General features: G+C 40.2%; 3 protein-coding genes across 4 annotated transcripts; 1 reads left to right on the forward strand and 2 right to left on the reverse strand.

Annotated features, from left to right (window-relative positions):
- Nucleotides 1-19: 19 nt before the first annotated feature.
- Nucleotides 20-9,342, forward strand: abcg5 (ATP-binding cassette, sub-family G (WHITE), member 5). The gene is made up of 14 exons (XM_083988536.1): nucleotides 20-337; nucleotides 634-755; nucleotides 1,158-1,294; nucleotides 2,168-2,266; nucleotides 2,665-2,797; nucleotides 3,797-3,936; nucleotides 4,333-4,462; nucleotides 4,564-4,777; nucleotides 5,106-5,311; nucleotides 6,861-6,999; nucleotides 7,152-7,225; nucleotides 7,437-7,548; nucleotides 7,701-7,813; nucleotides 8,318-9,342. Exons 1-14 carry the CDS (start codon nucleotides 165-167, stop codon nucleotides 8,500-8,502), a joined length of 1,977 nt encoding a protein of 658 aa, XP_083844662.1. The 5' UTR covers nucleotides 20-164; the 3' UTR covers nucleotides 8,503-9,342.
- On the reverse strand, nucleotides 9,338-14,012 carry dync2li1 (dynein, cytoplasmic 2, light intermediate chain 1). The gene is made up of 13 exons (XM_083988537.1): nucleotides 13,922-14,012; nucleotides 13,692-13,815; nucleotides 13,569-13,603; nucleotides 13,244-13,313; nucleotides 12,810-12,898; nucleotides 12,485-12,683; nucleotides 12,167-12,235; nucleotides 11,858-11,935; nucleotides 11,620-11,699; nucleotides 11,413-11,483; nucleotides 11,167-11,264; nucleotides 10,964-11,056; nucleotides 9,338-9,445 (listed from the first exon to the last, which is right to left on the reverse strand). The coding sequence occupies exons 1-13, from the start codon at nucleotides 13,933-13,935 to the stop codon at nucleotides 9,383-9,385; spliced, it is 1,083 nt and encodes a 360-aa protein (XP_083844663.1). The 5' UTR covers nucleotides 13,936-14,012; the 3' UTR covers nucleotides 9,338-9,382.
- A 428-nt stretch (nucleotides 14,013-14,440) lies between these two features.
- On the reverse strand, nucleotides 14,441-16,083 carry lyrm7 (LYR motif containing 7). 2 transcript variants are annotated; one of them, XM_083988485.1, is made up of 5 exons: nucleotides 16,047-16,083; nucleotides 15,374-15,446; nucleotides 15,223-15,293; nucleotides 14,956-15,037; nucleotides 14,441-14,860 (listed from the first exon to the last, which is right to left on the reverse strand). In XM_083988485.1, the coding sequence occupies exons 1-5, from the start codon at nucleotides 16,062-16,064 to the stop codon at nucleotides 14,790-14,792; spliced, it is 315 nt and encodes a 104-aa protein (XP_083844611.1). In that variant the 5' UTR covers nucleotides 16,065-16,083; the 3' UTR covers nucleotides 14,441-14,789. The 2 variants fall into 2 exon arrangements, with proteins under 2 accessions (XP_083844611.1, XP_083844610.1); XM_083988484.1 differs by having other exon boundaries at nucleotides 15,374-15,449; nucleotides 16,047-16,082.
- Between the last annotated feature and the right edge of the window lie 8 nt (nucleotides 16,084-16,091).

Below are 16,091 nucleotides of genomic sequence, written 5' to 3' on the forward strand. Positions count from 1 at the left end.
AGACTCGCTCTGCTGCAGGGAATAAGCGCAGAGAAACAAAGTCTGGGAGTGTAGGACGACTCAACTTTAAGAGCTTCTCATGCTATTTTTGAGAGAATATGAACAAACTCACCTGAGACGGACTTGATACAGTTGTCGTTTGGAGCAGCAGACCGGTCGGTGACATGAACAGGTTTTATTCAATGGAGGTGGCAGAGCCGGACAAGGGGGGCATAGTTAGAGAATCCTTTAAGTTCGTGTCGGAGGAGGGGAAGAGGGATGTGTGGAAGGACGGCAGAGATGAGCGATCAGAGCCCTCCTGTACTCTCAGTGCCCGCAACATCTCCTACACAGTCAGGTAAAGGCTGCAGAAACTAAATCAAAAAATAAACTTGATTATCAATCACAAATTATCTTTAATTTAATGTCGTCTTACTCTCATTGCTGATGAAATAGAAAATTATGGCCACTTGCAAATCTTCCTTTTTATTCTAAGAAAATCTTTGATTGTTAATACTGTGCCTGCCTGTCTGTGTCTGTACACAATCAAAACAAATAGTGATTGGTTTCCAAGTTGGGATTGATTCTGTTCAAGGAAAGCAAAAAATATTTCCCACGTCCAAGTGTGTTTATGTGTGTGTTTGTGTGTTGCAGTGAGCGTGTGGGTCCATGGTGGGACTTACCCTCCTATAGGAAGCGATGGACCCGTCAGATCCTCAATGATGTCTCCTTCCACGTGGACAGTGGGCAGATCATGGGCATACTGGGAAATTCAGGTTCGCACTCAGCTCGGTCCAAAGAGCAAAAGTGAGACTAAACAAAAAATGAAATAGTTGAAGTAAAGTAAGCGAGTCTCATTCAGATTAATTCTTAAATTGTGCAATAAAGAACATTTTGTCATGGACATGGTTCTGAGCAAATTAGGTATTAGACACTAAACACAAGATGTGACTTTGAGAGTTTGAAAGTGGTTACACTTTATGATCCTATTTCAAGGCCAGTGCAATCGCAGGGGAAACTATTATTTATTATGAGACAACACTGTTACTCCAACAATAAAATAAACAGCATCATGAACTAAAGAGTGAAGAAAGGGTATGATAAAACCTTCTGTTGTGCAGAAATACTTTAGTTTGTACAAAATGAATAAAATCTGTGTTTGCCTTTGTGATGTGAAGGCTCAGGAAAGACCACCTTACTGGACGCCATCTCAGGGAGGATTGGAAACTGTGGCACTCTGCTGGGGGACGTCTTCATTAACGGCAGGAAACTTAAGAGAGAAGAGTATCAGGACTGTTTCTCCTATGTGCTGCAGGTAACACACAGAAACACAGAAACATGCAACAAGAGAAAGATCAAGTTTCTGTGAGATGCCTCTGCTGAACTGAGCATCTCATTATCCCATTATTGTATACCTAATGTGAAGAAGCTGTAGTGTTGAATGACATAATTGGCATCCACTCACATGTATATTTTCACTTTGCCCTAGTTCTCATCACTCGCTGACATCAGGTTAAACTTTGGCCTATAGCATCACATGTGAGAGGTCACATGCAGACAGTTTGTATGTTTTTAAGTTCCCTGTGTTACTAACCACCATGTAAAAAAAACAAAATGAACACACACCATTTTGCAAAAACTCTTGAAAGGCTGCCCCGGCCTCTGTATGAAATTAACTTAAGACCCTTGATAGCCTCCTCATATACTTAATCTCTCAATGAGAGGTGCTCAAGTGTATCCAAAGCCTGAATTAAAAACACTGGCTTAAAAACTGGCCATGCTTCCTTTCAAATCATCTCTCTCTTCTTGCTGATAGCAGCCCCCACCCGCCCCCACCCTGCTCTCTAAGCCTCGTCATTAACTCCCTGTGCTAAGCTGAAGATGAGGAGGTGATATGAGCTGCTGATATTAAAGTCATTCAGATGAGAGACTGAGGAGAAGTGCGACTGGGAGGTGCCACGTGTTAATTGAGGCAGGCAGCAGGTTCAGGAGGTTCAAGCAATGAGTGTGTGTACTATGTGTGTATATGTGTGTGTGCACAAGGTGTATTACAGCTGGCTTACAAATGCATGTACGAACATACAAGTATAGAGTATGTCCTATGCATACCTATGAAACATTGGTGTGTATAACTACTTATCCTTTGTGTTTCTTTTTGTTTATTTCCCTCTCTCTGTGTCTCTGTCAGAGCGATAACTTGTTGAGTTATCTGACGGTGCAGGAGACTCTGACGTACACAGCCCAGCTGGCCCTCAGGAAACACTCGGCCAAAGCTATCCAGAAAAAGGTGACCACTGAGAGCATCAGCCGCACTTTCTACTTTGTTACTTCTCCTTGGCTAAACTTAAATTGGTCTGTTTGGGGGATACAAAAAAGGGGAAACAAAAGACCAGAATTAGAGCATATGACGATTGAAAAATAATGTGTATCTTTTTATATCAATGAAGGCCAAAGGTTTCGGTACATCAGCACAATTGCTTATTGCAAATCTAGATTTAGAAATGATATACTGTAACTGTTCGTATTTAGGCTGGACAATTGTGATATTCTGTTGTGTATGTGGTAAGAATAAGCTAAATGTAATTGAATCAAGTAGATGAAGAGAGTTCAACATTGCTTCAAAGGTAAATGATGATATTGATGTCAAAGACCACACCTGACCTTTAACCTGTGGCTCCTGTGCAGGTGTCGGCGGTGATGGCCGAGCTGAGCCTGAGTCATGTGGCCCACAGTGTTATCGGAGGGCGTGTTTTCCCTGGCATCTCCGGGGGCGAGAGGAGAAGGGTTTCCATCGCCAGCCAACTCCTTCAGGACCCGAGTGAGTATACGGGTCTGCAGCTGGGAGATGTCAGAGGAGAATTACAGGAGTCTTATCTGGGTATCAGCAACATCAGAACTTCCAGAGAGCGCTATCACTGCAAATCATGATGATGAGGTGAACTGAGGCAAAAGCCCTTAGTCCCTTAAATTCTTCAGGCTTTGCAGAACTTGAATGAAGAGATATGGAGCAGATAAGATAAACTAAGAGGCTTGAAAAGCTTAGTTTAGTGAGTTATTGCATATAATACATGAATGATAGTTCATACATCTACTCGTGGAAGCAACAGGACCAGAGGCAGGATCCTGAGAATAGAGGAAAGTTCACCACAGACCCGTCTCTCCCTGAAGAGTTTTACAAGTCCACAGTGAAAAAGCAAAGGGATCTAAGTAAGAGAGGAATGAGAAAAGGACAGAGAGGGGGACGGAGGAGGAGATGGAGAAGAGTAATGAAAGACTGGGTTATCACACCACCAGGAAATGAGCAGAGACTCACCTCTGTGTGTGTGTGTGTGTGTGTTCATCCCAGGTGTAGTTTATCAGGTCTACGGTCCTCTGGGGAGGATGAAGGGTCTCAGTCCTCATTCAGGATTACAGAATAGCCATAGACACACACGCACACACACACACAGAGTAATGAAGAGTTCCCATTCGCTGCCTTTCCAATCAACCAGGAAATGAATTAATCTCACAATTAAAGCATCTGCTAATTCCACTCTGCTTTCATAATGCAAAGAGGCAATCTTTTAATTGTCCTAATTAGAGTAATTAACTTAAAAAAAAAAAAAGAACTGACTTATCTTCATAAGTTAAGTTGGCCCCTCTGAGAGTCCTGCATGTGCCACTTAATAAAAAGTACATTTAAAAGTTTTACAACTTAAAAGAAGAAGAAGAAGAGAAAAAAAGTTATTGTCCCGCCTTTGTTCTTCTTCTCGATGTTTCAATGTGCGACAAACCTGCACGAGGGGGCGATGATGTCACTGTTGTGATGCCGTTGCAGGGGTGATCTTATTGGACGAGCCGACCACAGGCCTGGACAGCATGACCGCCAATCAGATCGTGGTGCTGCTGGCACAGCTGGCCCGGAGGAACCGTATCGTCATAGTAACCATCCACCAACCACGATCGGAGCTCTTCAGGGTGGGTTTCTGAGATGTAGTAGAGAAAAGAGGAAGAGTGACACGTTGACTGACACTTCCTTTAAAAAAAAAAAAATCTTAAAATAATTCAGACATGCTCATTTATAGTTGGAGATAATATTAATGTGTCTTAATTAGTTTGACGAAGACTATTGGAGCGTCTTATTAGCTTCAAAAACACTTTAGAAGTCATTTTCACTCTTTGAATTTTTCACTTACAATGCAATTACAGTAGAAAGACATATTCCTCCTGCTCATTGTGCACAGAAGAAACAATTACAACAATCATAAAACATGTTTTCAAACCTCCTCCGAATCCCTTAACACTAAAAGACAAAACAATTTCCTGGGAAGACAGAGGATAACTTGATGTATATTTGCTGATGTGCGTGTTCAGGTGTTCAGCAGGATAGCTATAATGAGCCGCGGAGAGCTGGTGTTCTGTGGGCAGCCAGAGGAGATGGTGGGCTTCTTCAGTCAATGTGGATACGAGTGTCCGGAGTACTGCAACCCCTTTGACATCTACGGTACCACACATCAGCTCCATCACAAATATATTATATACAGTGCATCTATATGTAAAATAAAATAAAAACCTGTGCGTGATGTTTATGTTTATGTTTCACAGTTGACTTCACCTCGGTGGACACCCGCAGCAGCGAGAGGGAGGCGGCCACGTTCAGTCGCATGCATGAGATCACCTCATCCTACCAGAGGTCTGACATCTACCAGAGCATGCTGGGAAAGATAGAGCAGAGCCTGCAGCGGGAAGAGAAGCCGCTCATCCCCTTCAAGAGCAAAGAGTCGCCCAACGGTGCAGCCAAACTGGAAGTCCTGCTCAGGTCGGTGCTGAGCAAGTTCTCAGTCCCCTACTGTGTGAAGAAACCGACCGTGGACAAAATCAATGACATTAACTTTGATATAAGAGATTATTAGATTTAGATTTTAAAAACATAACTTAATGTAACTCCCAATTTAGTTAAAAATGCAGTAATAACATCTACATGCTATGTGAAAACACTATACTACTATAAATACATTTCAATTTATCATTCTGCTGTGGCAATAGGCAGCTCAAATTAGTTGGAAAATAAGGCCAGTGTAAAAAAAAAAGGTTATTACTTTGTTGCTCTTACTTGATGTGTGTGTTTCTGTGTATTTGTTTTACAGGAGGACTGTGAGAAACCTGTCCAGAGACAGGATGGGTGTTCTGATGCGTCTGTCCCAGAACCTGATCTACGGTCTCTTTGTGGCCTTCTTCGTCATGCGCTTAGACGACGATGTCACCAAAGGTGCTGTACAGGACCGCATAGGAATCATCTATCAGTCCATTGGTGCTTCGCCCTACACCGGCATGCTGAACGCTGTCGCTCTCTGTGAGTCCAACACCAAACATCTGCACATGGGAAGGAGGGGAACCAGTTGAACTGAACAGTTTGACATAATAGTGACACATTCATTGTAGTGCACTTGACGGTCTCTATTCAAACACTGAACTAAATATCCTGGGAAATAATAACTGAAATACCAGAGTAAGCGTAAGCCATGTTTTGCATTAAATCAGTAATATGTGGGTAAAATAAGGTTCATCAATAGCATGAGTCTGATAGCATCACCCAATAAATATCGTAAGATGACTCCAGGGAAATCACCCTGGCAAGATCTTTGTTAAACAGCATATGAAAGGTTTTTATCTGAGCTGCATAAGCTCACTTATCTCTTGTTCAGTAGGTTAAAGGGGTCTGCTGTCTGCAGTATTTTAGACTTCACAGAAAGTCTATGATGTTTTCAATACCTCTTTTAGGTCAGAAGAAAAATTAAATTCATATGTTGAATGAATCGTTCAGAATAGTTTGAATTTCTTGAGCCTTTGCATGACGATGAAATGTAACCTTTTATCGTTTACAGTTGTTAGAGAGGTGCGTTTACCTACGAGGTGAGAATGACCTTTAGCCCATTTACAGCTCGATGAACTGAAGTACCTTTTTACCTACAGACCTACAGCACCTATACAAGCCATATTATCTGTGCGCACATGTATTTGTGTCTCTGTGTTAGATACGTTCATGTTGATATTCATAGCAGCCGTTGTGACTGAAGGTAACCCCAAATATAGACACTTTCACTCATAACTCAAAACCAGCGCTGTTTTCTTCAAGACAACATACATCACTCATTTGTGAATGCATTCAGGAGATTTATGCGATTCTTATTAGAGAGTTTATTTATATGAAGTTTATTTAAGATCCTGTGATATTTATCTTGGGTTAATTGGGGTTAAAGGTTAAAGACATTTTTAAATATTTATGTGACATAAGCTCTGTCCATCAGGTATATGCTAAAAGATCAATTGTGCAATCATGTATTCAACCAGGGAAGGATATTGGCTGAGTGTAAAATCCCAGCTTTAGGGCTCTGGCTGTCACAGATACTGAGGATAAGAGATGTGATAAAACACAGGGCTGAGCAGGAGTCACACTGGAGTTAAAAGGTAATTAAAAGCTCTCTATAAGCACCCAAACAGCCAGAGGTAGTGATTGGGGATATCATGCTGACCTTGAATCTCACAGATAACAACTGATAGGATACAATACAGATCAGCTTGTTTGTTCTAAGAGACATGGGGTCTGAGTTGTCTGGATAAAACTCAGCGGTTTGAATGATGGGATAGCGCTGCACGCATTAATCATTTTAACGATGCATCTCTTATCAAAAATCAGGATTTCATACTATGATGATCTGTCAATGGTGAAGTACTTAAAGGCTCAAATTTTAACTCTGAATAGGATAATAAAAAAGCAGTGGCCCACTCAATGGATATTAACTAACAAGTACTTTTCTGTGGTCTTTATAGTCCTAATTTACACAAGTTTCTAACATGAGTTTATTGGAGTTGTCTAAGAGCTTGTTTGTTTTCCTCTCCAGTCCCGGCGTTGCGAGCCATCAGTGATCAGGAGAGTCAGGATGGTCTTTACAGTAAATGGCAAATGTTCCTGGCCTACATCTTCCACATCCTGCCCTTCAGCATCCTGAGTGTCATTATCTTCACCTCCTTCCTTTACTGGTGAGTAGCATCATGCAGTAGATGTTTTTGCTTGTTTTGGGGGATGCAACCTGCACATTCAAGCTCCTCCGAGGGTTTATATTTAGTTTGTTCTCCCTCAGCTTCTCTCAGCATTAACTCTGACACTGACTCTTTGCCTGCTTTCCTGTCAGGACGGTGGGGATGCACCCTGACACTTTGCGCTTCCTGTGTTTCACGGCCGTAGTCCTGGTACCACATATTATAGGTGAGTTGATATGATTAAATGAAATAATCTTTTTACTTGGATGGCTGAGGTCTCAAGTATATATTTTGATCATCTTCTCTTTATCATACATGTACCATAGGGATGTGCAATATTTGATACATTAGAATCACCAGTATACTAAATTGAATGTGTGCAAAGTGCTTTAATGTCATGTTTCTATGTATTTATGTTGTTTTTCTCTTTGCCTCAGGTGAGTTACTAACTGTGGTCCTAATGGGAGTGGTCCAAGACCCTAACATGGTCAATACCGGTGTGGCTCTGCTCAATATTGCTGGAATCCTGGTGGGATCTGGCTTCCTGAGGTGAGATACAGTACTAAATGCGATGTATCAAGCCTGCTGTGATTTAGTAATTTGAAAAAGCAACGTTTTCAGGTCTTCGTTAGTAAATACTGTTGGTTTAGTGGCCACTGCTGAGGGTAACACACCTTCCTCTCTCCGGTTCGTCCCTACAGGAGCACCCAGCACATGCCAACGGTCTTCCAGTGGCTCAGCTACCTGACGTTTCAGAAGTACAGCTGCGAGCTGCTCATTGTCACCGAGTTCCACGGACTCGACTTCACATGCAGTAAGTTGGTATTAGTCCACTTATCCTGTGAATGAAAATGACCCGTAATGATAATAACTTTTAGTCTCCATCATTAGTAAACCCTGTTAATATCAAAAAGTGAAGGCTAAAAATTATGGAAACACAATGGAACAAAAGCCAAAATACTCAAACTACATCTTCCAAATTTTGATACAAACTGAACATGATATCTTTCATGAGGGAATATTTATTGCAGGACTGTATTACACTGCATTGGTTTATGTGTATTCCTAATAAACTACCATCTGAGTGTGTGCAATTGAAGATTAAAGATAATTAACAATCAGTGAGCTCCAGTTATCAATTTGACATATTATCTTTACAATTATTAAGGTGGAGTTATAATGTCAGGGTTCAGTTTTCAAGGACACTTGGCAGGCAGACTGTAGGAAACTCATTGACCGTCTGGAGAAAAGAAGCTGCATCTGTGAAACCACCAGATAACTCGTAACTTTTTCTCTCCGGTGTGTTGTGGTGTTGCAGATATTTCCAAACCTTTGCCTGGAGCCTGCGCGATCACTCACGGCAGTCAGATCATCGATGAAGGTTATCCTGGCGCTCTGTCCCGATACACACTAGACTTTGTTCTCCTCTACTCGTTCCTCCCTGCTCTGCTGCTGCTGGGCATGATCAGCTTCAAGATCAGAGACAAGGTTGTACGTCACTGAAAAACCACCTGGAGGCCGAAACTGAGTTCGGTTCATGATCTAAATCAGATTCTGACTTACAGTGTGATGTTTAGGGGAAGGTGAAGGATACTGAAGCACCACAGCTCCTGCTAACACATCATCTGTGTTTGCATTTTCCTCCATCATTAAAGAAATATTTCTGTGTAAGCACTTACTGTACCTGAAGGTTCAAAAGAATCAAGTATTGCACAGCTCAGACCAAACGATGTAACTACAAAGAGCTTCTGTGTGACATTTTCTCAAAGGGTGCAACGTGTGCAGTTCAGCTGGGTTAATGTGTGTTGACTGGGATGCAGCCAGGAGCAGTAAACCTATTGACACGACAGCCAAACAACTGAGTGGTTCAGGTGCTAAAAAAGTGCCATAAATCACACAAGCAACAAACACATTCAACCTCAGGTTCTGTGGTTCGTTCCCTTCGGAAACTGTTATTTAAACTTTGAAATATTTGCACTTTTGTCAAATTAAAGCTTTTTGTGTATAGGTTTATGCCAGATTAAATGAGTGACTGTATTGTCATATACCAGAGGAATATTCACATTCTCAGCATTAAAAAGCTGCTCATGTATTACATTGTATTACTTGTGTGTTTAAATAGTGTGATTGTTATGTGTTATTAATAGGAAGCAATGTCTTCTGTAATAATGTAAAATTGTTTATTTTTCTAGAATACATTTTGGTATCAGTACACTGTACAAGTAGTTTCATAATTTTTAAAAATAGCTTGAAGGAAATGTCTCTAGAGATATACAAGTTGTATGATTTATCAAATGAGTAAAAAATGCAATGACATACCAGTAAATAAATATATATGATAGATATGTTGTGTATGTGTGTGTCCATAAAGCTAGATTATCTGTCAGGTCTCCAGGTCCAGTCCTTTCCATGACTTGGCTGCATTTCTCTTATATTGCTCCAGCTCCTGAAAGACAAGTGCAGACAGACAGAGAGAATGATTGAAAAAGAAAGTTTCACAGACACATGCTGTGATGAATAACATAACATAACAATAAACAAGCGTATGTTCTTCTGCACATTTAAATACGAACACAGCACAGAAACATGAAGTTTACAACACCAGCTTCATGTGATACATCTAGAAGACTTCAGTATATCCAAACATCAATTCATATGCATGAATTAGCTATTCTGCTTTTACTTTTCCATCAATTACAGGGCAAACACCAAACAACAGATATGTATTTATTTATTTATTATACCAGATTTTGCATTGTAATTCAGCAATGTATTGAATTCACAAGGACAACCCAGGAATCTATTTTCTCTCCTCTCATGTGAGTTATTTTGTGATTCAGCCATAATTGGTATGATACACTAAAGATAAAGTGCTGTGACCTTGTGGATTAAACCTTTTAAACATACAACAATATATTTTTGACTGAAACTTTGCAAAGCTTTTTAACATCTAAGGAGATGCGTCACCTCTGGATTAAAAACCGTATCTCCCAGAAAAACAGATGCTTAGCCCTTTGGCAGAAATGTAATGATAATACATATGGGGCATGAACTGGGGTTAAGTTTACCTGAGTTCAAACATGCCTCAGAGAAATACTATGACATGAACACACAACTTCACAAACTTCCTTCTCTCCAGTCAGGTGGATTTAACCTTTACCCCATTTCTTTGACTTGTTATCAAGACCAATTATATGATGCGCCATCCAATGGAAGAGCTAGAAGGCCCATATCAGATGAGAGTCAGTCAGTGATAACAGTGTGCGATGTGTGTTTGTGACTTGAGCGGGTTTACTACAGTTCAAGTGCCAGAGTGGCACACAGACAGGCAGGGTGCAAGAAGACCAGTAATGTAGGTTTACAACCACGGGATGTATTAAAGCCTGTTTATGAGACAATGGGGATGACCACTGTGTATAGGATACTGAGAGGTTACTTTGGGGCATTGCCCTTGTTTAAGACAGGTGTGGTGCAAAGAGACTGTGTAACAGCAGATTTACAGGATCTGTGACCTCACTGAACTTAAATAAGATCGAAGTAAGATGAGTTCATACAGAATATAAAACACAATGTTTAAACAATCATTTATAAATCACTCTAAGCACTCTGCTTTGATATGTTGTGTCATTAATCCTTGATTCTAACACTAAGAGAGAGCAGCATGGACAAAATATCAAAGAAATGATTACAACGAAGAGGAAAAAGCTTTTTCTTCTAATCTTGTGTAGCTCTCTGCCACACATGATACTCTTCTTTAACTACATTTTAATGTTTTTAGAATCTATTAAGTCCCTTAATAACTGGTTACAGTAGTTCAGAGTAAATGCTATTTACTCATGACACCAGCAGCAGTAGCACAGTCTATCCAGATTCATAGCTGAATGATGTCATGATGTCTGTCTGATGTCTTTAACATAGTAACTAGTAACTCATAGCAGATACACAATAACTCAAAATGTGTTACCTGGTCTTTCTGGGCTCTCATGGCATCAATCTGAGGCTCACTATACTGTTGGTCTTTGGCTGGATCCTTTAGTTCCCTCTGCTCACTGGTTTTCTGCAAAGTCATTTAGATGCATCATAAATTCATTGTTACACAAATTATATTAATGAACATGAAATATTTGGCATTTTGCAAAATTGTAAAACAAACAGTGCCTGAACTACCTCTTGGGGGAAGACCCGCTCGTAGACTTTCTTCCAGAGATCCTGTGGGTTTTTAGCATGCAGCGAAGTGATGTCCACATCAGCAGCAGGAGGAGAACCTAAAATAACAGGAGTATTATTTCTTACACAATATCATTCAACCATGGTCAAGGTAGATGTTGTATATTTCAACACAACACAGTAACCACATTTCAGTTCCAGTTAAATGCAGTACTGCTTCTTGACACTGAATGGTGCTGTGCTCACCTATTTGACTGAAGGAGTCAGAACCTGCTGGGATGATGAGCGGCTTGTTGGAGTCACAGGACACAGTTTTCCTGATGACAACATTTAACAAGTAAGTAAGTACAACGGAAGACTTAAATAAATGGTTTAAAAAAAAGAAAGAAGGCCAGGCTCAGTCTTTATTCACTACTAGTTGGTGTGTTGTGTTTGTGTTGTTATCCTCCTCACCCTCTGTCCAGACCGAAAGCCAGGTGGGAAAAGAAGCTCTTGGTTTTTGACATTAGGGTCTCTGACTTGATGCTGGTGAACTAATGAAAAGATCAGCCACAAAAACAGAGAGAAATATTGATTAAAAGAAAAGAAAAAACAGGAAACAAAAAAGGATGTCAAAGGGACACTGAAGTATGTTTTAATCTAAGTAACGTTAACTGTAAATATGTTGCTTGTACAGTAAAAACACACTTACAATAAGAGAGGCTGCGTAGTGGTGAGCAATGAAACGCAGTGTTTTACTGATCACTTTCTCCTTGTCAGAGTCAAATTCCTGAAACACAGATGGAGAAATCTCCCTGTCAATGTGTCACGTAAACTCTGCCGGGGTCACAGATAAAATCTCACAGATAGAAATAACAGTTCACACCAGTTTAAATAACGCTGGACAACAATCTGGAAGAGCATTAAACTGTGGGCATTGCAGGTGTTTCAAATGGATGTCATGAAATGTGACCAATTCTGTTAGTGATAGTGTTAGTTTAGATTCAAGTATTTGTTTTACCTGAAAGATGTCGTACTTGCTGCCAATGATGAGCAGAGGAACAGGAAATGGACTGATGAGCTCTCTGTCCTGGTAAAAGGAGGTGACAGTTCACTCAGGATATGTGTTTTGCCTTATATCTACACTACACAATCAATCAATGACCTTGCATCATAATAACCAACAAAAAAAAAAGATTTAGTAAACTACCATATGTGGTCCTTCATAAGTCACAAACTGTTCAGGAGTGTGACAAGGAGCGTGTGGAGATTATGGTAAAAACAACTGAGCACTGAGCAGACATCATGTTAAAATGAGTGTAATGAGCTGAGATCTTACAGGATAGTCTTTAGGTAAGACGCGTGTTGCTGAGTGGACAGGCGTCTGGTGTTTGGCTGCAGCTTTTCCTCTCTCTGCTTGCTTTGACTGGGAAGAGACTTTCTCCAACTGAGCCTGAGCTGCCTGCAGCAGTTTTTCCATGGTTCCCCACAGGGCGTTGGGTTTAGACAGATCCAGAACGAGGATCACAGAGAGAGACCTGGGAAAAGAAATAAAGGACAAACAAACTTGATTTGAAAAGATCCACTCACAATCATCTGAATATGAAAAGTACATTTCAGATCATTGTTAAACACAGCCCCTTACACTCACATAAGTGACCTACCTGATGCTGACAGGAGTGATGGGGATCTTGACCAGGTCTGACAAAGAGGTCCCTCCTCCCAGCTCCCATAGGTGGGCTATGTCTTTGGGCTGAAACCACCAAGTGTTGTATTTTACCACACCATCTCATTACAAGTTCAACTGTACAGACTACACGCATTCAAATAAACACATCAACTCTCAGTTGAGAACTAAACTTGGTGCATTGTACAGAACTTGTTTGAACACTCAATGTTGCAATTATTAAATCCACAATCTCTCACAGCTCTTTAAAAATGGATTAACTTGTAACATAGCACATACTTATTCATTTATATAAAAAAAATATACGGTTTCAAGCCATCACATTTTATCATAACTATGAGTTTTGAGTTATTATCCCACATCCCCATCACTTCAGAGAGTCCAGAACTAAAACAAACAACACTTCCTTACTGTGCTGTGTCCTCGGGCACGTCTGCCAAAAGTGTACTCCATTGCCAGAGTTGGCTTGGATGGTTCATCCCTGGTGGATAATAACAAAATAGCACGAGCATCTCAGAAGGAAACAGTGATATGCAGTTAGAAAGCTCTGTTAGCTAAACAACATCATTGTGCAGCCTGTTCCTACATGTTAAAACTCAAAGTATTATTAAGAATAATGTCAAAAGATTTATTGTGCATGTCTTCAGTGTTAACCTACATGGATATCAGACTAAAAGCAGATTTGGCTAATTAAGGGGTGATTGATTATTATCTAGATAAGATCACACACACTCACCTGTCCAGGCACCTGAGGAGAATGGACGTTTTCCCCTGGAAGAGAAGCAAAGATGAGCTAAAAGCAAAGAAACGTGTGATTATGTGTGCGCTTGCATGACGGTAAACATCTCAGTGAACACACCCCAGACTTGCTGCCCATCAGAAACACACTCCTCTCGCACACCGTCTCTCCTCCGACCTCCTCCCCGCCTCCGCTCTCCCGGTTTCGGACCTCGGCCGCAGCCAGCTCCCATAGTGTGTCCGTGCTGACAACAACACAAGACAAACGGTGCGTTGTTTGAAGAACATCCTTCATATTTCATCTGGGAATGTCAAATAAACCTGAACAAAGACAAACAAACTGGTCCTCACCTTATTTTTGGCATCAAATGTTGTGTTTTTACTGACAAAGTTGACAATCGCTGCTACAAGTGAAGGAAACCGTCACAAACGTTGCCAGAGTAACGGCGCGTTTTGATGACGCACTCGATCCTTTGCTAAAGGGCATTCTGGGAAATTTAGGACACTTCGCATAAATGCAAATCTTGTATAATATAAATGATTTTTCGCTTCACAAATGGAAGGTGTTCAGAAGGTATTCACTGATTTTTATATTTGGTGTTTTCACATGTATTCTGTCAATTTGTTCACACGAATAATAGACACAAGTCTGGCTCCATAAACTATTTGTTAACTTTTATTATTGTATCTTTTCAAGATTTGATTAATAACTTTTGAACATTGAGATCTCAGCATGGTTGATTGCCTGGATCCCATGAAAAAGTATGTGTGCCAAACATGTCTTAAAAATGTACTTCTAAATTTACATTGAAGCTCAAACACCATCAAGTTATATGACTTATTGGTTTAAACAGCAATTGAAATCTGGGATGGTTTGGGAATACTCATCTTTATTCATAACACATTGAATACATAGTTTTTCAGTAGAAAATGGTTCAGTTGAACCATGAGCTACTAAGAAGAAGGCAACTTCCAAATGAAAGGAAAACATTTAAATTACATTTGACAAAATACTGTACATCATCATCATCATCCAGTTTATAGCACAGATAACGTAGAGCAGAGCAGTTGATAGCTTCAGTGAAGAAAAAATGGACAATTCTTCATGTAGCGTTGATTTGAACAACTCAACATGTTGTGTTGTGTTGGATAGATCCTTTAAATTGCAGATGGATGATACTGGATAACAATGAGTCTTTTTTTATCATCATATGGTCCATCATGACCTCTTCCTGGGCGTGTCACAATAGGGTACATTTTCGAGCAGAAGGCTCTCTCTGGGTCGCAGCACTGTGACAGACAGAGTGAAAGAGAAAACACATCATTTTCTAGCATAGTACCAAATGTGTAAAGAAATACAAAGGAGGAGAAAAATAACATCATACAGAGTGTCTTGTCTCCAACGTGTTCCATTTGTACCACAGACTCCCGAAGCACAATTTCCACATCTGAGGCCATTTTGATCATCTGTAAGAAACAGAGGGGTTATGAGATGTACTGGATACAGACAGATGATAAAACATCTGGACCCTGAAAAATGTTTTCTCCTCCTTAAAAAATATTTGTCATGTAATTAGTTTCCAACATCATCTTGTGAGAGACAACCACTTTCATACTGATTTCAGTGCAGACTGTGTCATCAAAAACTTTACCTTCTTAATGTTTTCATCTGAAGTTTCGTTTTTGTTTTTCTTGAACTCCTCATTGATCTTCAATCTTGCAGCTTGTGGAAGGAAACACAGTTATTAGTTTGATGCTGCAGGAAAATGCATTCAGTGTTGGTGAACATCAGGCACAACTCACCTTCCAATGCTCTGTTGTCTTCTTTGAATACAACCATCCTTGTTCTGTGCAGAGCTTTAAACAGGCTCAGGGCCTGCTTTAACAAAAAAAATGAGCTTACTTGAAGTGAAGCACAGCACGTGTGGCATATTCTTTTTTTCTTTCTATCAAATGCATTTTGATAAACATTTTGTACTTCATCTTCTGAATGCTCACTTGATTCAAATTTCAACTTTATTTCCCTCAGGTTCAATATCAAATTGGTCTCTTTATTGTGTGTTCTAAGTTTAAACAATATGTTGTATTATCCACTCCAAACCACAGATTGATGTCGACTGACTGACTGACTCCCCTCTTCTGTCGCCCCCCATCATAACATCTTTCCTTTGAACATACAACTACCTTCCCACTCCCTCTCCCTTTCATTGTGTTTTCCAGCATATGCTTCATTATGGTCATCATTTCGGTTTTACAACAGTATTATAGGCTACTGTCATGTCAGTGTCATTCTGTATTTTTGTGGCTTCCTTTGCACATGTATTTGTTATTGACTATTACCCGCCATTCTGTGCCAACTACTTACCATAAAACGCTAACTAAGTATGAAACAGATGCATCCATTAATCAAGCCAAAGCAACGAAAAACAAACACTGTTCGAATAATGTCATTTTTCATAAAAACATGTTTCCTCACCTTCAAACGAGTCCCCATCTTGACTTTTTCGGCCACTTCCGGGGG

The sequence above is a fragment of the Trachurus trachurus genome (genome assembly GCF_905171665.1).
Source record: "Trachurus trachurus genome assembly, chromosome: 15".
NCBI lineage: Eukaryota > Metazoa > Chordata > Actinopteri > Carangiformes > Carangidae > Trachurus > Trachurus trachurus.

Bases quoted from the DNA above. Each gene is read 5' to 3' on its own strand.
- abcg5 (XM_083988536.1), top strand. From the start codon at position 165: ATGAACAGGTTTTATTCAATGGAGGTGGCAGAGCCGGACAAGGGGGGC. The intron at 4,463-4,563 runs GTACCACACATC...TATGTTTCACAG, and splicing joins CAACCCCTTTGACATCTACG to TTGACTTCACCTCGGTGGAC. The intron at 7,549-7,700 runs GTGAGATACAGT...TCGTCCCTACAG, and splicing joins GTGGGATCTGGCTTCCTGAG to GAGCACCCAGCACATGCCAA.
- dync2li1 (XM_083988537.1), bottom strand. The intron at 12,684-12,809 runs GTAGGTCACTTA...TTCTTTTCCCAG, and splicing joins ATCACTCCTGTCAGCATCAG to GTCTCTCTCTGTGATCCTCG. The intron at 11,057-11,166 runs GTAGTTCAGGCA...ATGACTTTGCAG, and splicing joins AGCGGGTCTTCCCCCAAGAG to AAAACCAGTGAGCAGAGGGA.
- lyrm7 (XM_083988484.1), bottom strand. The intron at 15,294-15,373 runs GTGAGTTGTGCC...TCCTTCCACAAG, and splicing joins AGACAACAGAGCATTGGAAG to CTGCAAGATTGAAGATCAAT. The intron at 15,038-15,222 runs GTAAAGTTTTTG...TGTTTCTTACAG, and splicing joins CAGATGAAAACATTAAGAAG to ATGATCAAAATGGCCTCAGA.